Source organism: Lonchura striata, chromosome 6, assembly GCF_046129695.1.
Source record: "Lonchura striata isolate bLonStr1 chromosome 6, bLonStr1.mat, whole genome shotgun sequence".
Taxonomy (NCBI): Eukaryota; Metazoa; Chordata; class Aves; order Passeriformes; family Estrildidae; genus Lonchura; species Lonchura striata.
The window spans coordinates 39,021,534-39,039,143 of NC_134608.1; the positions used below are offsets into that span (position 1 = coordinate 39,021,534).

The following is a 17,610-nucleotide window of genomic DNA, read 5'->3' on the forward strand; positions in this document are numbered from 1 at the left end:
TACTTGTGAAGTTGCAGTATTATCAATGCTCATGTTTATGTTCACTTTTTGGTAAAATTGCAGTTCCTGGAGACAGCATGAGAACACATGGATTTTTATTTTGGGGGGCTTTTGGTTTTTTTGTTGTTTTCTACAAAGTTGCAATCCTTCATGGATATAGAGAGGATACTAAATATGTGGTACTTACACCAGAAGCACTAAAAAACTAAAGGCCAGCAAAGACTCTTCCAACTCTTAAAAAAAAAAGAAATTAAGTTGTTCTGTGTTATATTTGCAGGAGACTGATTTACAGCTCTATGCCTTTATGACTCTTGAATGACTTCATGACTGTAGTAGAAAAACAACCTGTGGAAATTGTGTGTCCTACCATAATTCAGAGGGGACAGCTGCATTGCTTAGGGCTCCAGTCTGCTTGGATACTGGTTGTACCTGAAAAAATATAGGGAATAGGGAACTTTAATGTTTAATGAATATTCATCAAGGCAATTCTTGTTGTTTCTGGGAAGCTAATAATGTGACTTTTTGGAGCAGATTTCATACACCAGCTGCAGTAAATATTCTCCTACTGCTTTGGGCATTTTTATAGCTGTCAAAATGTTGTGACAACATTCTAGATAGCTACTTCTTATGTTGAAAGCAGCCTAGATACAGCAGCAATGACTGCAATTCAGGCTAAGTCCTAAATATTTATTGGCTTCCTGGGTAGATTTTACAGCCTTCACTGAGCTGTAGGCTGCTGTCAGTATGGAAGATAACTGGTTTTAAGATAATTCAGGTGTGTCTACACTTCATGCACAACACTGACAGCGGCATTAACACATAATTTAGTATTCCTGGAGTTTGCATCACTCCAGGTTGTGTGCCATCTGTTAGCCACATACAAACCAGAAGCTGCTTTAATATGTGCTTTAAAAGCCAGGGAAGTACAAAGCAGCTGCCTCCATGTTTCTCAAGGTAGGCCATTTTTATCCAGAAAATGGTACCTCCTTAGACTGTACGACATGGACGAAATTCTTTCTCCTCTATATCTCTGAAACATGAGAAACAGTCTGCCTCAGGCACTAAAAGACAATAAACTATTCACGGGACAAGCCAATCTGTAGGAAAAGGTTAGGATTTTGCTAGTGGCATGGTCTCAGTAGCAGTACAAGCTAGGCAAGAATTTGAGGTCTAGTAGAGCAGAAATTATGCAGAATGGTCAAAGTACTTCCTGTTAGGCTCCTTCTTAGTGAGCTGTTCTTTTAAAATTACTTAGGAATTTGTTATTAGCTCTTTTTTAGTAGATGAATGAAGTGTTAGTTCAGCTGTAAATGAACATGATTAACATGGAGACTGCAATTTCCATCCTTAAGCATATGGTTATGAGCAAGTTTGTTCCACTGCAAGGGCATGGTAGAATGTGTGTATCTCACTGCCCTGTGCTGTGGGGTCAGATTTAAACACTCCATGATTTGCTTCATTTGTTACTGGAACTTGAGACGCAGTAATTTGTGGTAGCAACTAAAGTGGCAGTTGTGGATTCTAGTTTTCACTCATTCTGACTGGTACCTTCCTTCTTTTCTTTCTTTCTTCATCATGCAACATTGAGCTCTATTTACTCAGCTGTGGCCTGGGGACAGGAAGGAGCAACGTGGTCATGCACCAAAACTGCCCTTGTTTATTCCCAGCAGCTCTTGGCAGACAACATGGTGCATGGGCAAATGTAATTTTCTGCATGGTCTTCACTGACCTTGCTGTAGGGGATAGGAAAACAGTGATCACAGCAAACTGAAGACACCTCCTAAGGTCTGTGGTGATCCCACTTCCTGTATAAAAGGTACCCAACTATAGTCTGAAAAAATGGTATGATTTGTTGGTCAGGCGCCTGAGGTGTCTACAGGCTGAGTTGTGTTACAGCCTAAAAAAGTCTGCCTGTGTACTTCACTGAATAATTTGGTACCATTTCCCCAGGCATTAGAAACGAAGTGTTTCTTTAGAGCAGGAACTTCTCTGCACCACTTCAGCTTTATGGGCAGTTTCTAGTATAAATGGACCATTTGCCCAAAGATTGAAACTGTAATTAATTCCACTTTTACTGACAACAAATTTAATTCTCTAATGAGCTGGTTTGGAGAGGATCTCCACCACCCTTTCCCAAATTCCTTCTGAGCAGGCTTTGACTTTTATTCTATATTGTTTTGTTGTTTTATGGTAGAGGAGTAAGGATGATGCTGTGATTTGGTAAGAAGAGAGAGAAGAAAAAGACAGCATGAATTATTATAAGTTTTTGAAATATGTTATTTCTGCCAAATGAGAGCTCTATTTATGTCTCAAAACTAATGCTCTCTTAGGGCCTAGTTAACTTCTCAAGCTGCTTTTGTCTATCAGTCAGACGGACTGAGAAAAAAGTGCAACTTTCTTTGAAAACCTCGTCCTTCAAAGAAAAAAAAAAACAACCTCAGACTCCTTCACCTTCAGGGAGAAAAGAGACTAAAACCCAAAATTATTTAAAAGGGCCTTAGCTGATTAAAGCAAGCAGATTATCCTGCTAGAGCCTGAATGCATGAAGAATGCTTTGTATACTGCTGGACACCACACTGTGGAAAATTAAAGGGGATCAAAGCAGAGGAACAGATATAACTAGGCTAAGTAGGGAAAGAAGTAGAGGGTAAGGTAAACAGATTTAACTTTAGATAAATGTAGTTATCTGTTAAGTAAATTCAGTAAGATACTACATTATGAAGAAATGTTATTATAATGATCTGTTGACAAATGAAAGAAAAAATATTAACAAGCGAGGTGTAAGGATGCACAAATATGAATTTTCATTTTAGCAAATAAAAAATGAAAATTGAGTATTGCATAAAGTTTCCAATTGGTATGATTCCTTCAGACCAACATCTAGACTTTTTAGCAAAGATCAGAAATTTATTGCCCAGCATTATTCACAGCTAGATTTAGAAATCCTTGACAAGTAAGAGGTCAACAAGAGCTTTTACATGCCCAAGTTCTCTGTTTTCATGTAACCTGCTTCCTGTGCTGGGTCTATGGAACATCACAGAATCACAGAATGGGTCACTGACCACAGTGGGTCATTTGGTCCAACCTTCCTGCTTGAGCAAGTTCATCCTAGAGCACATTACACAGTGTTGCATACAGATGGTTCTTGAGTATCTCCAGTGAGAGAAACTCCACAACCTTGTTGGACAACCTAGTGCATGGTCACTCCCACAGGAAAGAAATTCTTCGTCGTATCCATGTGGAAATTTCCTGTGCATCTGTTTCCGCCTATTGCTTCTTGTCCTACTGCTTGGCACCATCAAAAAGAGCCTGGCTCCATCCTCTTAACACCCTCCCTTCAGATACTGATAGATGTTGATGAGGTTCCCTCTCAGTTGTCTCTTCTCAAGTTGAGCAGGCCCAAGTCACTCAGCCTGTGCTTGTAAGAGAGATTCTGCAGACCCTTAATAACCTTTGTCACCCTCCACTGGACCTGGTCCAGGAGCTCCATGTCTCTCTTGTCCTGAGCATCTCAGAACTGGACACAGTGCTCCTCATTAGCTTCACCAGGGCTGAGTAGAGGGGCAGGATCACCTTCCTGGACTTACTGGCAATGCTCTTCCTAACACACCCCAGGACACCATTGGCCTTCTTGGCCACAAGGGCACTGCTGGCTCAGGGACAGTTTGTTATCCATCAGGATCCCCAGGTCCTTCTCCACAGAGTTGCTTTCCAGCAGGTCAGCCCTCAGCCTTTGCTGGTGCATGGGGTTGTTCTTGTCCAGATGCAGGATGCTATACTTGCCTGTTTAAAATTTCCACTGGTTCCTCTCTGCCCATCTCTTGTTGAGGTCTTACTGAACAGCAGCCCAGGTAGCCAAGAGGGCCAATGGCTTCCTGGCCTGTATCAGCAATAGTGTGACTAGCAGGACCATGGCAGTGATTGTCCCCCTGTACTCAGCAGTGGTGAGGCCACACTTTGAACCTTGCATCCAGTTTGGGCCCCTCACTGCAAGAAAGACATTGAGGTGCTGGATTGTGTCCAGAGACGGGCAATGGAGCTGATGAAGGGTCTGGAGCACAAGACTTAGGAGAAATAGCTGAGGGAGCTGGTGTTGTTCAGCCTGGAGAAAAGGAGGCTCAGGGGAAACCTTACTGTTCTCTACATTTACCTGAAAAGAGGTTGTAGAGATATGGGCGTCAGTCTCTCCTTCCAAGTCACAAGGTTAGAGAAAATGCCTAACCTTTTGGTTAGTTGCACCAGGGAAAGTTTAGATTGGATATTAGGAAATATTTCTTCCCTGAAAGTGTGGTCAAGCATTGGAATGCCTCCCCCCACCCCCATTCCCCACCAGGGAAGTGATGGAATCACCATCCTTGGAAGTGTTCAAAAGACTTGCCGATGTGATGCTTAGGGATATGGTTCAATGGTGGACTTGGCAGTGTTGGTTAATTGTTGGACCTTGCTGATTCTGTGATTCTGAGTTGTGGCTGTCATCTGAAACAAGGTTAATTATTTGGATAAGAGCCTAATGAAGACTAATGAGTTTGTGGCGGAAGAACTTACGCTCTGTACCTCAGTCCCACTGCCAGTGCCCTTGAGATCCCCTCCCTGACTACTGCTTGGCTCTACTTCCACCGCTGGCTCTTTCTTCCATACTTTGCATTCTTCTGTATATAGACATACTGCAAAATTGCTGCTGTTCAGCTAGTCCTCTTCTTAACTCCAGTCCACAGCCTTTTGGACTGTGAACATACAATCATGTAGGGCTTTTTGACATCAGGATGTTTCCATTCCCTTGGGATCCTATAAGCTTCCCTAAGAGTCACCTCTTTTAGATTCTTTCTGCTGAGCCACAGAGTTCCTTCTTGACCATTCTTTCACAAAGCTGCTCTCTAAAACATTAATAACTTGATTTGGTTTCTTGTGTTTTTTGGATCTTTGTTCTGTGCTTCCTATAATACAGTGACCAGATTTGTACACATTATTCCAAAAGAGACCATCCAGCTGCCTTACTGAATGCCAAAGTAATAACGTCTGTGGTTTATACTCTGTAGCCTTCCATACACAACCCAAAAACCTTGTTTGCCTTTGTTACTGCTGCCAGATGTTCTGTGGATGATTTTCAAGTGTATTGTGGGGAATGTCACCATGCCAGTGAATTTCAGCAAATTTAAGCAACTTTGAAATGATTCCTTTTTCCACATGGTTATATTCAAGTCAAACCAAACTGTGTTCTCACTTGAAACTGCCCTGTTTTGGTTACCCCTTTTTCACACTGAATTACTCACTACCTGTTACCAGTTTCTCTGCAGGAGGCTGTACAATAGGATTTCCCCTTCATCAGGCCTCTTTCAGATGGTGCTGGAAACTCCATCTACAGAGCCCAGCTCTGAAAATCAGGAACAGTTATGTTGTCTTTAATACTCAAACTACTTGAATTACAAGTAAAGGGAATAGGAGGCTTTTTTCCTAGAGAGGAAGCGAGGGGAGGGAACAGCCTATAAAAGAATTACAATGTTCTCACCTCTCTTTCCCTGCAGATTTGCTGACAGCACAGGAATACCACTGCCTGCTGCAGTTGCTCTGCCCTGACTTCCCAATGGAACTCACTCAGAAAGCAGCTAGGTGAGTCCTCATTCTCTCTTTAAAGGCAAGATTAGTCCTACATGTGTGGACTTAGGCACTAGACCTGTGGGTAAAGGTAGGAACAAGGTCCTTCAGCTTTTAAGGTTTTGGGGAAGAGACACCGTCTTTTGAGGTTAAGAACAGGGTGTTTCTCTAGAAGTGTGAAAGAGTATATATTTAAGATATACAAAGACTGAAATATCAGTGCAGAATGCTGCTATTGGCTCTATGTTCAGATGAGTTGCAGATAAAAGAATGTTAGCCAATATGTTTTTAACTGACATGTTTTTTAAACTCGATTTCAAATAGTGTTTACCATTCTAAAATGTGTTCCCCCTTGCCCCAGCTTCTATGGTTGATCACATTTAAACACACTAACCTCTGAAAGATTGCCAGTGTTTTAAAGTATGGTAAGAATATGGCAGCTAATCTGTTTGAAATTTTATTTTAATCTAGACAAGGCAAAAAGCTGATAGTTGGCTCAGGGCATTGATAATTTGATATGTAGTATTTTACTGATGGTGCTTGCTGATTCCAGTCCAACCCAGGCAGCTGATTATTAACTATCTGATATGAAAAATTTAATAAGTACACACATCTGTTCAGTTGCTTGTCCCCAGTGCCAGACTAAGAAAGAACACTAGCCTCATAGCAGAGATCTATCTGCTGCTTCCTTCCATGGAGGTATACAAGCACCAGCCCCATGTGCTGGTGTGTATTTCATAGGGCTCCAGCTGAACTGAGCAGGAATTTGTGATGGTGCATGCAATGAAGGAGACTTCAGCGTATCTACACATGTTGTGATGTTTGTGTCAAGGAATTTAGTCCACAAGGCTTCTGTAAACTAGAGGCCCCATTCAAGGGCTGGCTGCACTGTTGTGCATGTGTCATAGAGACAGACAAGCTGGCTTTGGGAGCAGGTGCTGGAGAGATACGAGATCTCTGTCAGAGGCACACAAGCTCAGGTGGGGGTGATCTCACTCCTACTTTTGTCTGGCTAGAGATTTAGTTGCACATTGCTAGCTCTGTAACAAGCTAATCTAATGGAACAATTTTAATAAATCTTTGTCATATTTCCAAACCATTTTTCCCTTTGCTTACAACTGTTGCTCACTCTCTTGTCCTTTTTCTGGTCTATACTTCCCATTGTCCTCCTTGGTCTCTGCCTGTTAGAAGGGTGAGCTCTGCAGACTTTCTTACAGCACCAGTTGACCTAGTCTTTGCAAAACATGAGTATTGCATGCAAACCTAGAGACATTGTTCCTTCTTCAGTCTGCATGCCCCCAACAGTTTTGTTGCTAATTTTCTTAGGAAAAGAACTAAATAAAGTAGCAGTGGGAGTAGCCACAACATTCAGTGACACAGCCAGGACCTGCATTGGTACTGCTGGGAATAGGGCAGCCATAGCTCTAGCCTTAGTGCTGCATGACTGAGATGATCTCACAGCATGGTGCAGTCCACTCATGCAGGAGCTGTTGCTATGCTCTGATAACAAACAATAGGACCAAGATCAGGATATGTCAGAATATTAGAATGGAGGCTACAACAATATAGGTTTTATTCATGTAACATCAGAGAGCTCTATTTTCCTATTCCTGGCCCAGAAGTTATACCCAAAAAATGAACTAGGATATCTGTGTCTGTGAGATTTCTTGGATTTTCTTTTTTAAAATTGTTATAGGCATTAGCAGATTAAAGACTTTAATCTACAGAGATAACTTTGATCTTCAGAGACACCTTTAAGCTTTCTGAATCTTGAAATTGCAGGACAGAAACTGAAGGATTTTTTTCTGATTTGATGCCATGATTTTAAGATCTGTACCTGAGCACTGATTTTTCTATTGTAAGAGAAGCACAAGGAACTCACTGCCCACATTTGAGTAGTGACAGCTCCGTAGTTCACAGGTCCTATGCTGTTTTATTTGGTGTGTGAGCTCATGTTGCACTGATCAGTACTAATGGAACTGGGGCTTGCAATTCAGTACTTGTGCTGTTAAAAGATTGCCTAAGAGTGCAGACTGTTTTGTATATTTTGCTTATTTTTGCCTCCATGTCTCAGTAAATAAACCAAGTCTCTGAAAACTCATTTGAGCCAGCCTGGCTTTAAGACAGATTGTGTCTTTAATGGCAGAAAATGGTAAAAGTCCTTGCAACTTGCCTGGTCCAGAGCTTTTCCTGGGAACATCCTGTCTAAACTGGATTTCTGAGATTTTAACCACAATCAGGAGACCATAAAATTTCCCCACTGGCACAATAGCAAGGCTTTCCTGCCAACCAAACCCACTTGAACCCTGAAAAGCCACTATACCCTCTACCACGATGCGTCAAGTGTAGGCATTTTTCTTCAGTCCTTTCCAAAGTTCCTCCTTGATTTTCATTATTCACTGAGTGCCAACGACTAACTTTAAATAAATCTGTAGCCTCAGGATTTAAAGTCTAATTTGGACAAGAAAAAAAATTCCCTTGAAATACAAGATACCTGATGAACTCTTTTGAGTTGCAGTTCATACTTTCAGATTTTGCCATCAATTTTGGTCCTGTTTTCTAGGTTACAGTCCATAGCTAGGTTTTTCTTGCCAAATACTTCAAGAAAGAGGTGCAGATATGTTGCATATGATGCTCTCTCAGCTTCCTTGAGTGCTTAGTCAGCTGGCTATGTGGGGGAATTGCCAGCTGCAGTCAATCTCCTCATAAATGATTGTATTGGATTTAAAGATTCTCAACATTTCCGGCGTGCAAACCCCTGGCCAAGCGGAGTGAGTAACCCAGCACCAGAGTGCACCTGCTTCTATTTAGATGCTCCTCTGTCACATATGTGCTGTACAGGCTTCCTCAAAGGCTCCTTGCTGTCTTTAACAGCAAAAACTGTCCAGTAAATTCTCATACTTCGGTGTACTTTCTCATGCTCTCCTCCAAGTAAGAGGCTGGAACTTGGTGCTGCAGAGCAGTGCCATTGACCAGAATTTTAGATTTAACAAGTGAAATGGGTTTCTTGTTAGGAAGGTGATGTAATATTGTCTCTCTGCATAAGAAATATGTAAAACCACTCTCCACTGTTGTTTTCCTGCATCTTAGAGCTTTGGTGCTTTGAGGGTATCAGGGAGACAGACCATCATTTCAAAGGAGGGAGTGCAGCTCATCAGTGATGTGGCCAATTGCATTTCCAGTGCTTAAATAGTGGTTGGAAATGCCAGTGGCTGAGCAGTTTTGCCTGAGAGATGAAGATGCTCTGCCTGCCAGCTTCAAAGTCATTTCCTTGATGTGGCCACTGACAATCTCAGTAACATGCTTATTAGTGAGAATTAAGAACTGAAGCTACTGCTTCTTTAGACAGGAGGAGAGGAGGCTTCTGGAATGTAATAAATAAATCAGAAGCACTTTGACATCTTCAAAGGGTTTTGTTTTAAATACTGGCTTTTCTCCTGGGGACCCTCTTAGCCCCAGTCTTTCTTCTTTGAGATAATTAATTCAAGCTGCTCTACATGTTTGATTTTGCCACAGTGAACAGAACTGGTCTGAGTGGCAGGGAAGTCTTGCAAGATCCTATGTTCTTCTAGGTCAGCCTCCCACACAGCTCCCTGGAGTCTTTTACATGAGACAGAATAGTGTTTCTCCAGCAATGTGTTTAGACAATTGATGCTGCAGGAGTTGGTGTGCAGATTGCATCTGGCCCTGTGTTCAAAAGGGTCCTATTGGATAAGCCATACTTTGGCTGTAATGAACTGACAATCCCCATATGGCACAGTATGCCAGATGCTGACTGTACAGGTTCAGTAGACCTAGATGCAGTTGAAAACACCAATTGCCTTTCTTTAGCATTGCCTTAATACTCTGGGTTTTTCCCCATCAAATTGGAGTATTTTCTTCTGTTTTCAGTCTAAGCTGTCATTGATTAGATGAATTTGATTTTCCCCACTCTTCAGAGACTGACCTTTTTAATCTTAGGCAGTGGTGGCAGTAACCAGAGTATTGTTTTTGTTTTAATTTTTGCCCTGAAATCCACAGTTTTTTCCCTTAAAGGAAGAGCTGGACTTTGCTATCACTTATATTTCGTGTTTATGACCTGTGGCTGGTATTTTACGTATTCAAGAAATGTGCTTCAAAATAGGGATGCATGTAGCTCCCTACATTCACCTACAACTTAGCAGGGACAAAGACTGTCCCTGGCCCAGGAAGTCTTCAGTTGCCACGACATTTGACTTGATAATCAAATAATAGACCTAATATGAAAAGAGACTGATCCTTTTATCAGGAAGGGAGGATAGGGTGTTCACAAAGTGCAGTTAGGAAGCTGAATGTTGGTGCAATGTTATTTCCTCTGTAGTCAAGTAGCATTTGTTTAAGTATAGATGGTGAATTGCAACTGTTCTGAAATATGTCCCAGTTTGATGACGTCTGATATACAGAGGAATAGCATGAGTCTCATTCTGCTTGCACCAGTTTACTACTTGTGTAACTGTCCTGTAGTCACATGTAGTCAGAAGCTGGACTTTGATGATCCTTGTTGATCCCTTCCAACCTCAGGATATTCTACAATTCTGTAAAACCATGTAAACCAGCCTTGCAGTTTTTGTACCAGTGTTTGTTCCATCTTGTCGACCAGGCTTTGAATGTCACACTGCTCTGTTCACACTGTAGCTGAAGTGTGTGGTTGACATTCAGGATCTTGTCCTTGCTTCAGGTTCTTAAGCTGCCTTCAGTTGACATTAGGGTGTCCAATCCATGCCACAATGGGTGTTCCAATTTCTCTCTCCTAACTTCTTATATTGGGCCACTGGCAATCCTCAATTGTGCATAGTTCCCTGGCTGCACTTTCTCAGGGTCTGGGGTTCATGGTTACAGACTTTAGGTTTTTTGTAGATGCTAAACTGTTTCTCTCATCTTGTCATAGGATTGTGCTGATGGATGATGCAATGGATTGCCTGATGTCTTTTTCTGATTTCCTCTTTGCTTTCCAGATCCAGTTCTACTACTCAGGTAAATTCCGGGAAGCTGTTGACTTCTCCCATTTGTAGCATTACAACTTTACAGCTTCCCAATTTCTGCAGTTTTTGAAACTTGAAAGGATATGGGTTTTTTTACAGAAAATATATAGCTAATGGACTCTACTGATGAAAAGCATCACAGATGTCAAGAGATTAGGAGACTTAATGAGGAGATTCCAAATTGTGAATAATGACACACCCGCAACTGCTATGTCTGATGAATTTATTTGTCTTGGCCTTGAGACATGAATTTCCAGCTTTATCTACACTATGTTAACAGCTAACAATTAGCTTTTACTAGGAGTTCATTTTTCCCTTTCTTTAAGGAAATTATTCAATCCTGCTGGATATAGCATAGGAAAAACCCACCAGCTGGTGCCTTTAAAGGAAAAGTAGCTGGACAAATTGATATAATTCTTCCCATTCAGATTTGCTCAACTATGATCTGGTTTCAGCTCAGAGAGTTTCTGAACTGGGTATAATTCCCATGGGTTTAGGAAACCTCAGTGGACTCCACTCCCAAGAACTTTTCTAGCCTCCCCTTGAAATCACATAAACTTGTAACCTCCACACCTTTTGATGAAGAATTGCACAGGTTTGGCACATGTCCTGTGAAGACCCACCTCTTTTGTTTGATTTGAGACCCCCTAGTTGGAAAGCAAATGGAACAGATAATCCATATGAACAGTCTTCATATTGTTGATCATTTATTGTATTCTATCCCACTTCCTCAGTCTGCATTTTAACTAGATAGGATACTTCTAAAATTCTTGGCAGGAAAAGTACGAATCAAGTAATATTGGTTTGTGTGTGGGTATTTCCTCATGCTCACCACACATATACATCTGTAAAATCCCAAGGTATTTTTAAACTTCAGGAGACAAGGTGGAGAAACTTGGATGAGCATTCAGGTGCTTATCCTCTACGGGGAGACTGCTTTAATATACATCATCCTGTTGCCCTAGCCCCTCTAAATTGTGATTGAGGAATGAGAATCATTCAGGACAAAAAGAGGGCGAACAGATATTAGATATGCTCCCAAGCACTGGCTAGCGTGCTACTTTCTCATCTTATGGCACACAGCACTTTCTAAAATAAAGCTCATGGATTTCTGTCCACTCACACTGAAATGGCTCCCTCTGATGGACGTAGCTCACAATTGGCCTCGACCAAGCAAAATGGGCCAGGTTTGGATACACAGAAACACTGGCTAGAAGCTGTTGTGAGCATAGTCTGTGATCAGAGAGTAAACTTGGGTGGCCTTCTGATTTGATTCAACCTGTGAGTTCCCATCTTTCTAGCAGTTAGGAGTCTGCTGTTACCGCTAATGCAAAAATCTTTTTCTGAATATTTCTCTGTATATACTTCCCTTGTAACTCTGCTGTACATATCACAACTTCATCCATGACATCTTATTGTAAAAAAACGTTCAAATTGGTGATTTTGAGTTGGGCAGAACCAGGCATGTAATGCCCTTAGTCAGGAACAGAAAATGTGTTTGGAAAGTTTTCTCTGATATAACAAATATTTCCATGGAGCTGCAGAAACTCAGCACAGCCTCAGGGCCTGCTGACAGCCTGACTTTCCTCTCCACCCACCTCATGCACAGCATTGCACTTCCATTCACTTGGAACTTAAATGCCACTGGAGTCCTGGCAAGCTCATTCTTGTGTACACACTCTCAGAGATCCCATCCCTGTCCTGTTCATGCAGGCAGAGTGCACACACAGCCTGTCATACACTCTCCCACCAACCCACACACATGCAAACCACTCCACATGGAATCTAGATTCGTAAACTGCTGACCACATCCATAAACAAACTTGTTTAAAATTAGACTCCTGCAGTAAACAGTGGGTAGTATGAGGAGCCTGGGGAGAGGCTTTCTGCCAACTCTAGCCCTGACCTGCCCTGGCCCTTCTTCTAGATCCTGTGTTATATTTACTTTGGAGCAGCATGGGGACAAGCTGATATACAGCCTGAAGCCCAACTAACATGCTTCCTTTCTTCCTGTTGCAGTTCAATGTAGTTTGCTCCCTACTTGGATGAGTTCTTAATCAGTGGCAAAAGGTGGAGAAGGAAAACATTTTAGACTTCACAAACCAGTCAGTTTTGTGTTTTACATTAGCTTTCACGCTTCACTGTTTTATCAGTGTGCTAGCTAGCCTTCGCTCCCTTGGGATGAATCTTCTCAACAGAGTGAGTGACGTCTCATAATCATCCTAAGAAGAAGAAGATAGCAACTTCTATGGAAATAGCTGTATGGACATGCATAATATCTGTTCTGAACATGCAGGATGCTGTAGAGTTGTGTTTATTTCCAGTTAGTCCTGTGTACAACACAGAACAACAATTTAAGCCACAATATGGTAGGTCTGGAGGATGCTTTGATGGTTACAGCTCTGAGTTTGAAATAGCTTTCTATTCTTTTAGAGTTCCTGGAAAGTGTGGCTGCCATTTATCAAGATCTGCTGGCTGGTAAGAGTCCAAATACTGTGATTGTGCCAACATCATCCTCTGGGCAACATCGGCAGCGCCAGCCCCCAAATGACTGCAACCCACTTGAAGGAGTAGAGGCATCTCTCTTCTACCAGTGCCTGGAGTCCTTGTGTGACAGATCAAAATACAGGTATGAATGGAGTCTAAAGTACAAATTTGAAGTCTCTGTCTCTGGAGACCCTTTATAAGGTTGGAGCTGTGAAGAAAAAGAGGACTTTTAACAAGCCGATACTCCCACATGGCTCTCACTGAAAAAGTACAAAGGGAAACGTCATAGCTGAACAGCTTTAACCAAATGAGAGAAACAATTTCATGGACCAAAGAAACATGGGGTTTGAACTGATTCTTCAAGTAATAGATGGATTTGAGTCTCTGCTGTCCATCTCACTTCTGCATTGACACTTCCATCAAGGAGAAATTCATCTTGAGTTTGCTAGAGGGGAATAACAAGTGCAGTTGCATTCTTGGGAGTTGAAAGAGCCCACTGGATGGATGGAGTATGAAGCTTTAGTACTAGGTGAGTTCACACTGTCAGTCTGTACCCAAGCCTGGTACACACTGTGGAACTGGTTTCCATCTACAGATCCCAGGCACAAGACTAGCTTTAGTTCAGCAGAGGATGGAGCAACAGCAGACTTTACTGTACAGCTTTGACAGACACTTTGATCATATTTTCACTACCTGCAAGAAATTATGCCCTCCTAGAAGGTCATGGTCTGGAAACAGAAAATAACTCAGGACAATAACTCATAACAAGTTCCACCTGATTTCTACTTTAGGTTTCCAAATCCAGATTTGTGATCCACAAAGTTACTGCTGAACTGCTGTCCAGTGCTATAGATATCTAAGCATGGAGCTGATGTGTTGTTTTGTTATTTTAAACAACAAAAGATCTACATTCCTTGTATGTCCTGAGAACTTCAGATGGGAAGAGTACTGTGGGCCTATCTGGTAGGTCAGGCTTTGCACAGCACTATGAGGGGAGCCATTCCCAGCCTTTCATGCAGTAGCTCAGTCCTCAGGCTTTGGTAACCACTGCTGCCTGAGGAATTACCAGCCCACCCCCACATCTCACAGGGGTGCCACTACGCCATTGACTGTTCAACACTTTCTCTTTATGAGGCAGTTTGATTTTGCATGAAATCCTTCAAGGAGTATTGGTCAAGAGCAAGAATCACCATGAAGATACTGCTTAGAACTCAGGATGAGGGGTTAAGGTCAGCGTAGAAGAAGGGGATATGCTGATTTAGTCCTCACCTAAATAGTGTTCTCTGACACATTTAGGCTCTCACTGGAGAGGTTTTCTTGCCCCTTGGATGACTATCACTGCTAATAATGTGATAGCAGCTTTGCTGAAATTGTTCAAAAATGTGTAGAATGTGGCAGTTAGGGATCTGGTTTAGTGGTGAACACAGTGGTGCTCCATTAACCACTGGACTCAATTGTCGTAGTCTTTTCCAAACTTAACACTTCTATGAAAGTTTATTGACTTCTGAAAGCAAGTATTTCCCAGAGAATTTTTGAAAAAAACATGCTAAGAGTTGGGATGTGTATGCCTCTGAGTGAATCTAGGCTTTTCTTACTGTCCTTAGAATGAAGACAGGTAAGACTGCTCCTAGGGATGTCCCCAGGCAAAGATCTTGCTTTGCAAATGGGGAGCATATCCAGTGCTCAATAAGCAAGCTGGCGGCTCTTCATTTTAAATTGAGTCAGAGCAACCTTACAGTGTTAGACCAAGTGAAAGGGTTTGTTTCTTGATATGAGCTGGGTCTTAGAAAAAATACTGTAATTTAGAAGACAAGATTATCTCTATCTCTCTTTTCCTAGCTGCCCACCTTCTGCTCTTGTGAAGGAAATGCTGAGTAGTGTGCAGAGAATGACCTTCTATGGATTCCTTATGGCTCTTGCAAAGGATCAGGGCATCAATCGAGCCCTAGGTAAGACTTCTCTAAATGATACAGCTCTAGGTTTTCAGTCATTCTGTATTTCTGTGGAATTTAGTTTGTAATTATAACCCACATTTTACATTGCCAGGAAGAGAGTAAGGGGAAGTTTTTCATATTTTTGTTGATGGATTAACTTTAAAAACATAACACTGTGCCTTACTGTCTACCTGAAGCTGTAGAGCTTTCTCAAGGCTTACTACATGAGTTGAGATGCCATCCTCTGTTTTAGCTCTCTGTGGTCGTGCAGATTTTAAATGGCTGGTCTCATCTATAAGGAAAGAAGGCACACCTAATGGAAAGCCTCTGCTGTCTCCTTGGCTGGAAGGTTAAACGCCCAGTCTTCCCCAGCTCTTCTCTATCTTTCCTCGAGGCAGTGTGATCTTGCTTGTGGCTATCTGTGGCCTGCTGAAAATCCAATCATAAAACACAAACTGCTACAAAAATCTGTACCACACTGCTGTGGGAACCACAAGGGTTAGCAACCAGCATCTCACTGCTTGTGTCCGTGTTGTGCTGGTTTGGAGCAAAGAAGCAGTGTTACATTGGCTAAAGACAGTATGTAACCCATCCATAAGTCACTCAAGGTTTCATATTTCCCCCTTATGCCTTGCTTGTGCTCTTCCTCCTCCTACAAAGAGCAGAAATGGCTTTTCTGTTTGACAAGACTGTATCCAGGAGATAAATCTAAGTGGCAGGAGCAGGGAGGGAGGGTTGTGTGTGTGGGTGTTCCCAAACACTCAGCCCATCTCCATTCAGCAAATCACCTGGCCATTAAGGCCATTCTCTGTCTTTGGGTAAGTATCCTCTTCCTCTCCTTCCGGGTCTGGGTATCTGCCAGTCCCTAACTGCAAAGACAAAACTCAACAAAAAGGTGTACTTTGCCTGAGGGCTGCTTCTTTGCACAGGTGTGTGTCATAGTAAAGTAAAAGTGTCTTCCCTGGGTGAACCCCTTCTTATAGCAAACCATTTAAGCTGCTAATGTTCCTCTGGGGCAGGGCAGATTATGCATCAAAAGTGCATGAATACACCCCTGCAATCCCCTCTGAAAACAGGCTTAGAAAGCAGTGTATTCACTGGGAGGAAGGTGATGCCTGGATGGCAGCAAGCAAAACCTTTTTTCCTTTGCCCTATGAAATCCACTTCTAGTCAAGCATAAAGAAAACAGATGAAAAGAAAAAAAACTCCTGCCCACAGCCCCCATTGTGCCATCTACAAAGTGAGTGGGTTTTCGTTTCCATTAACGTAGGCCAGTCCTCTGGCCCTCTGCCAGGCTCCTGCTGCGGCCTCTCTCAGAGGAGGGGCAGCAACCACAAGTGTGACAGGTGGTAGGGTTTTTGGCAAGGAAAAGATTCTTTTCCTGATGTCTTTTAATCTCTCCTGAAGGGTGATTTCAATAGTCTTTGGTCTGTAGGGGATCATAAGCTCCCTAAAACCCTTCAGTGAGAGCAGTTTCAGGCAGAGGAGGTTTTGGTGTCACAAAGCCAGCAGCTCCTCTTGAGAAACAGGGATAGAGATTAAAGCAGCTTGGGCAGTGCCATTAAGTTTGCCAGGCAGACTGGAATCTGCAGTATATCTCCAATGTAAGTGTTGATTTGTGAATTCTTCAAGTGCCATTTATCAACTCTCCCAAGTAAATCTTGTGCCCCATAGTATTCACTGTGCACTCTGCAACAAGTTAAGCTTTAGTTGTTTATTCTTTTAATTGAGCCCACAAAAAGAAACAGACTGGGACACTTCCATGGATCTCCTGACACTGTTTAGCAGTGCTAGACTTTACTGCTCATTTACAGGAGGAGTAGACCAGAGCCCAAATAAATAGGGGAATCAGTTCTGGTCTAAACTTACTCTAGTTTTCAGGCGCTCATCGCTACAGTTTTGATGACTGCTGCCAGCCTGCCTCTGTGGGACAAGGTAAGAGCAAGGTAACAGAGCCAGCAAACATATTTGCATCCCCACATGGAATACAAACCCCCTTCCCAAAGGTATTGAGTGTAGCACCCAAGTCTCCTGAAAAATCTTAGAAAGAGCATTCCTCATTGTACTGTTGGTAAAGATTATAAAATAGGTTTTTTGCCCTGGTGTGCAGTGGTACTCTTCAGGCTCTGGTAAGCAATCTCTGTGCTGTTCTTTGTCATGACCCCTATACAACGTGGAGTTTGGAAGGAGGGCTTTCCTAGGAGCCCCATCTTCCTTTCTGGCTCTGCTAAGGTCGCAGTGTTTTCAGAGAACAGCAAGGATTATCAATCAGCTGTTCCAGTCCTGAACTATATCATGCCCTTCATCTGGAATAGGGTTTCTAAAGCGAAAAGGAGTGTGTTGATCTTAGACTGAGAGGGTACCCAAGTACTGGCCCAGCCTTTCATGCTCACACCCAGACAGCAAGCAATGCTAGAGCACAGTTCATCTACACTTAACTCCTATAGGCAATGTGCAAAAGTCAGGCCTTTCCTGAGTTGCAAGGAAAGCGAAGGCCTTAAATCCATGGAGTATTTTGATCCCCAAGATCAGTATTCCACAAGAAAGGCAGGGGGCACAAAAACATGAATAACCCTGGGTGGTATAAAACATGTTTC

At 42.4% G+C, this 17,610-nt stretch overlaps 1 protein-coding gene across 1 annotated transcript in view; it reads left to right on the forward strand.

The window, feature by feature from the left end:
- The window catches only part of CSTPP1 (centriolar satellite-associated tubulin polyglutamylase complex regulator 1), a 77,852-nt gene that overhangs the window by 58,954 nt on the left and 1,288 nt on the right, over nucleotides 1-17,610 (forward strand). The window contains exons 4-7 of the mRNA XM_021533346.3: nucleotides 5,523-5,607; nucleotides 10,499-10,584; nucleotides 13,026-13,221; nucleotides 14,919-15,028. Coding sequence (XP_021389021.1) covers nucleotides 5,523-5,607; nucleotides 10,499-10,584; nucleotides 13,026-13,221; nucleotides 14,919-15,028 — 477 coding nt within the window. The remainder of the gene's footprint in view (nucleotides 1-5,522; nucleotides 5,608-10,498; nucleotides 10,585-13,025; nucleotides 13,222-14,918; nucleotides 15,029-17,610) is intronic.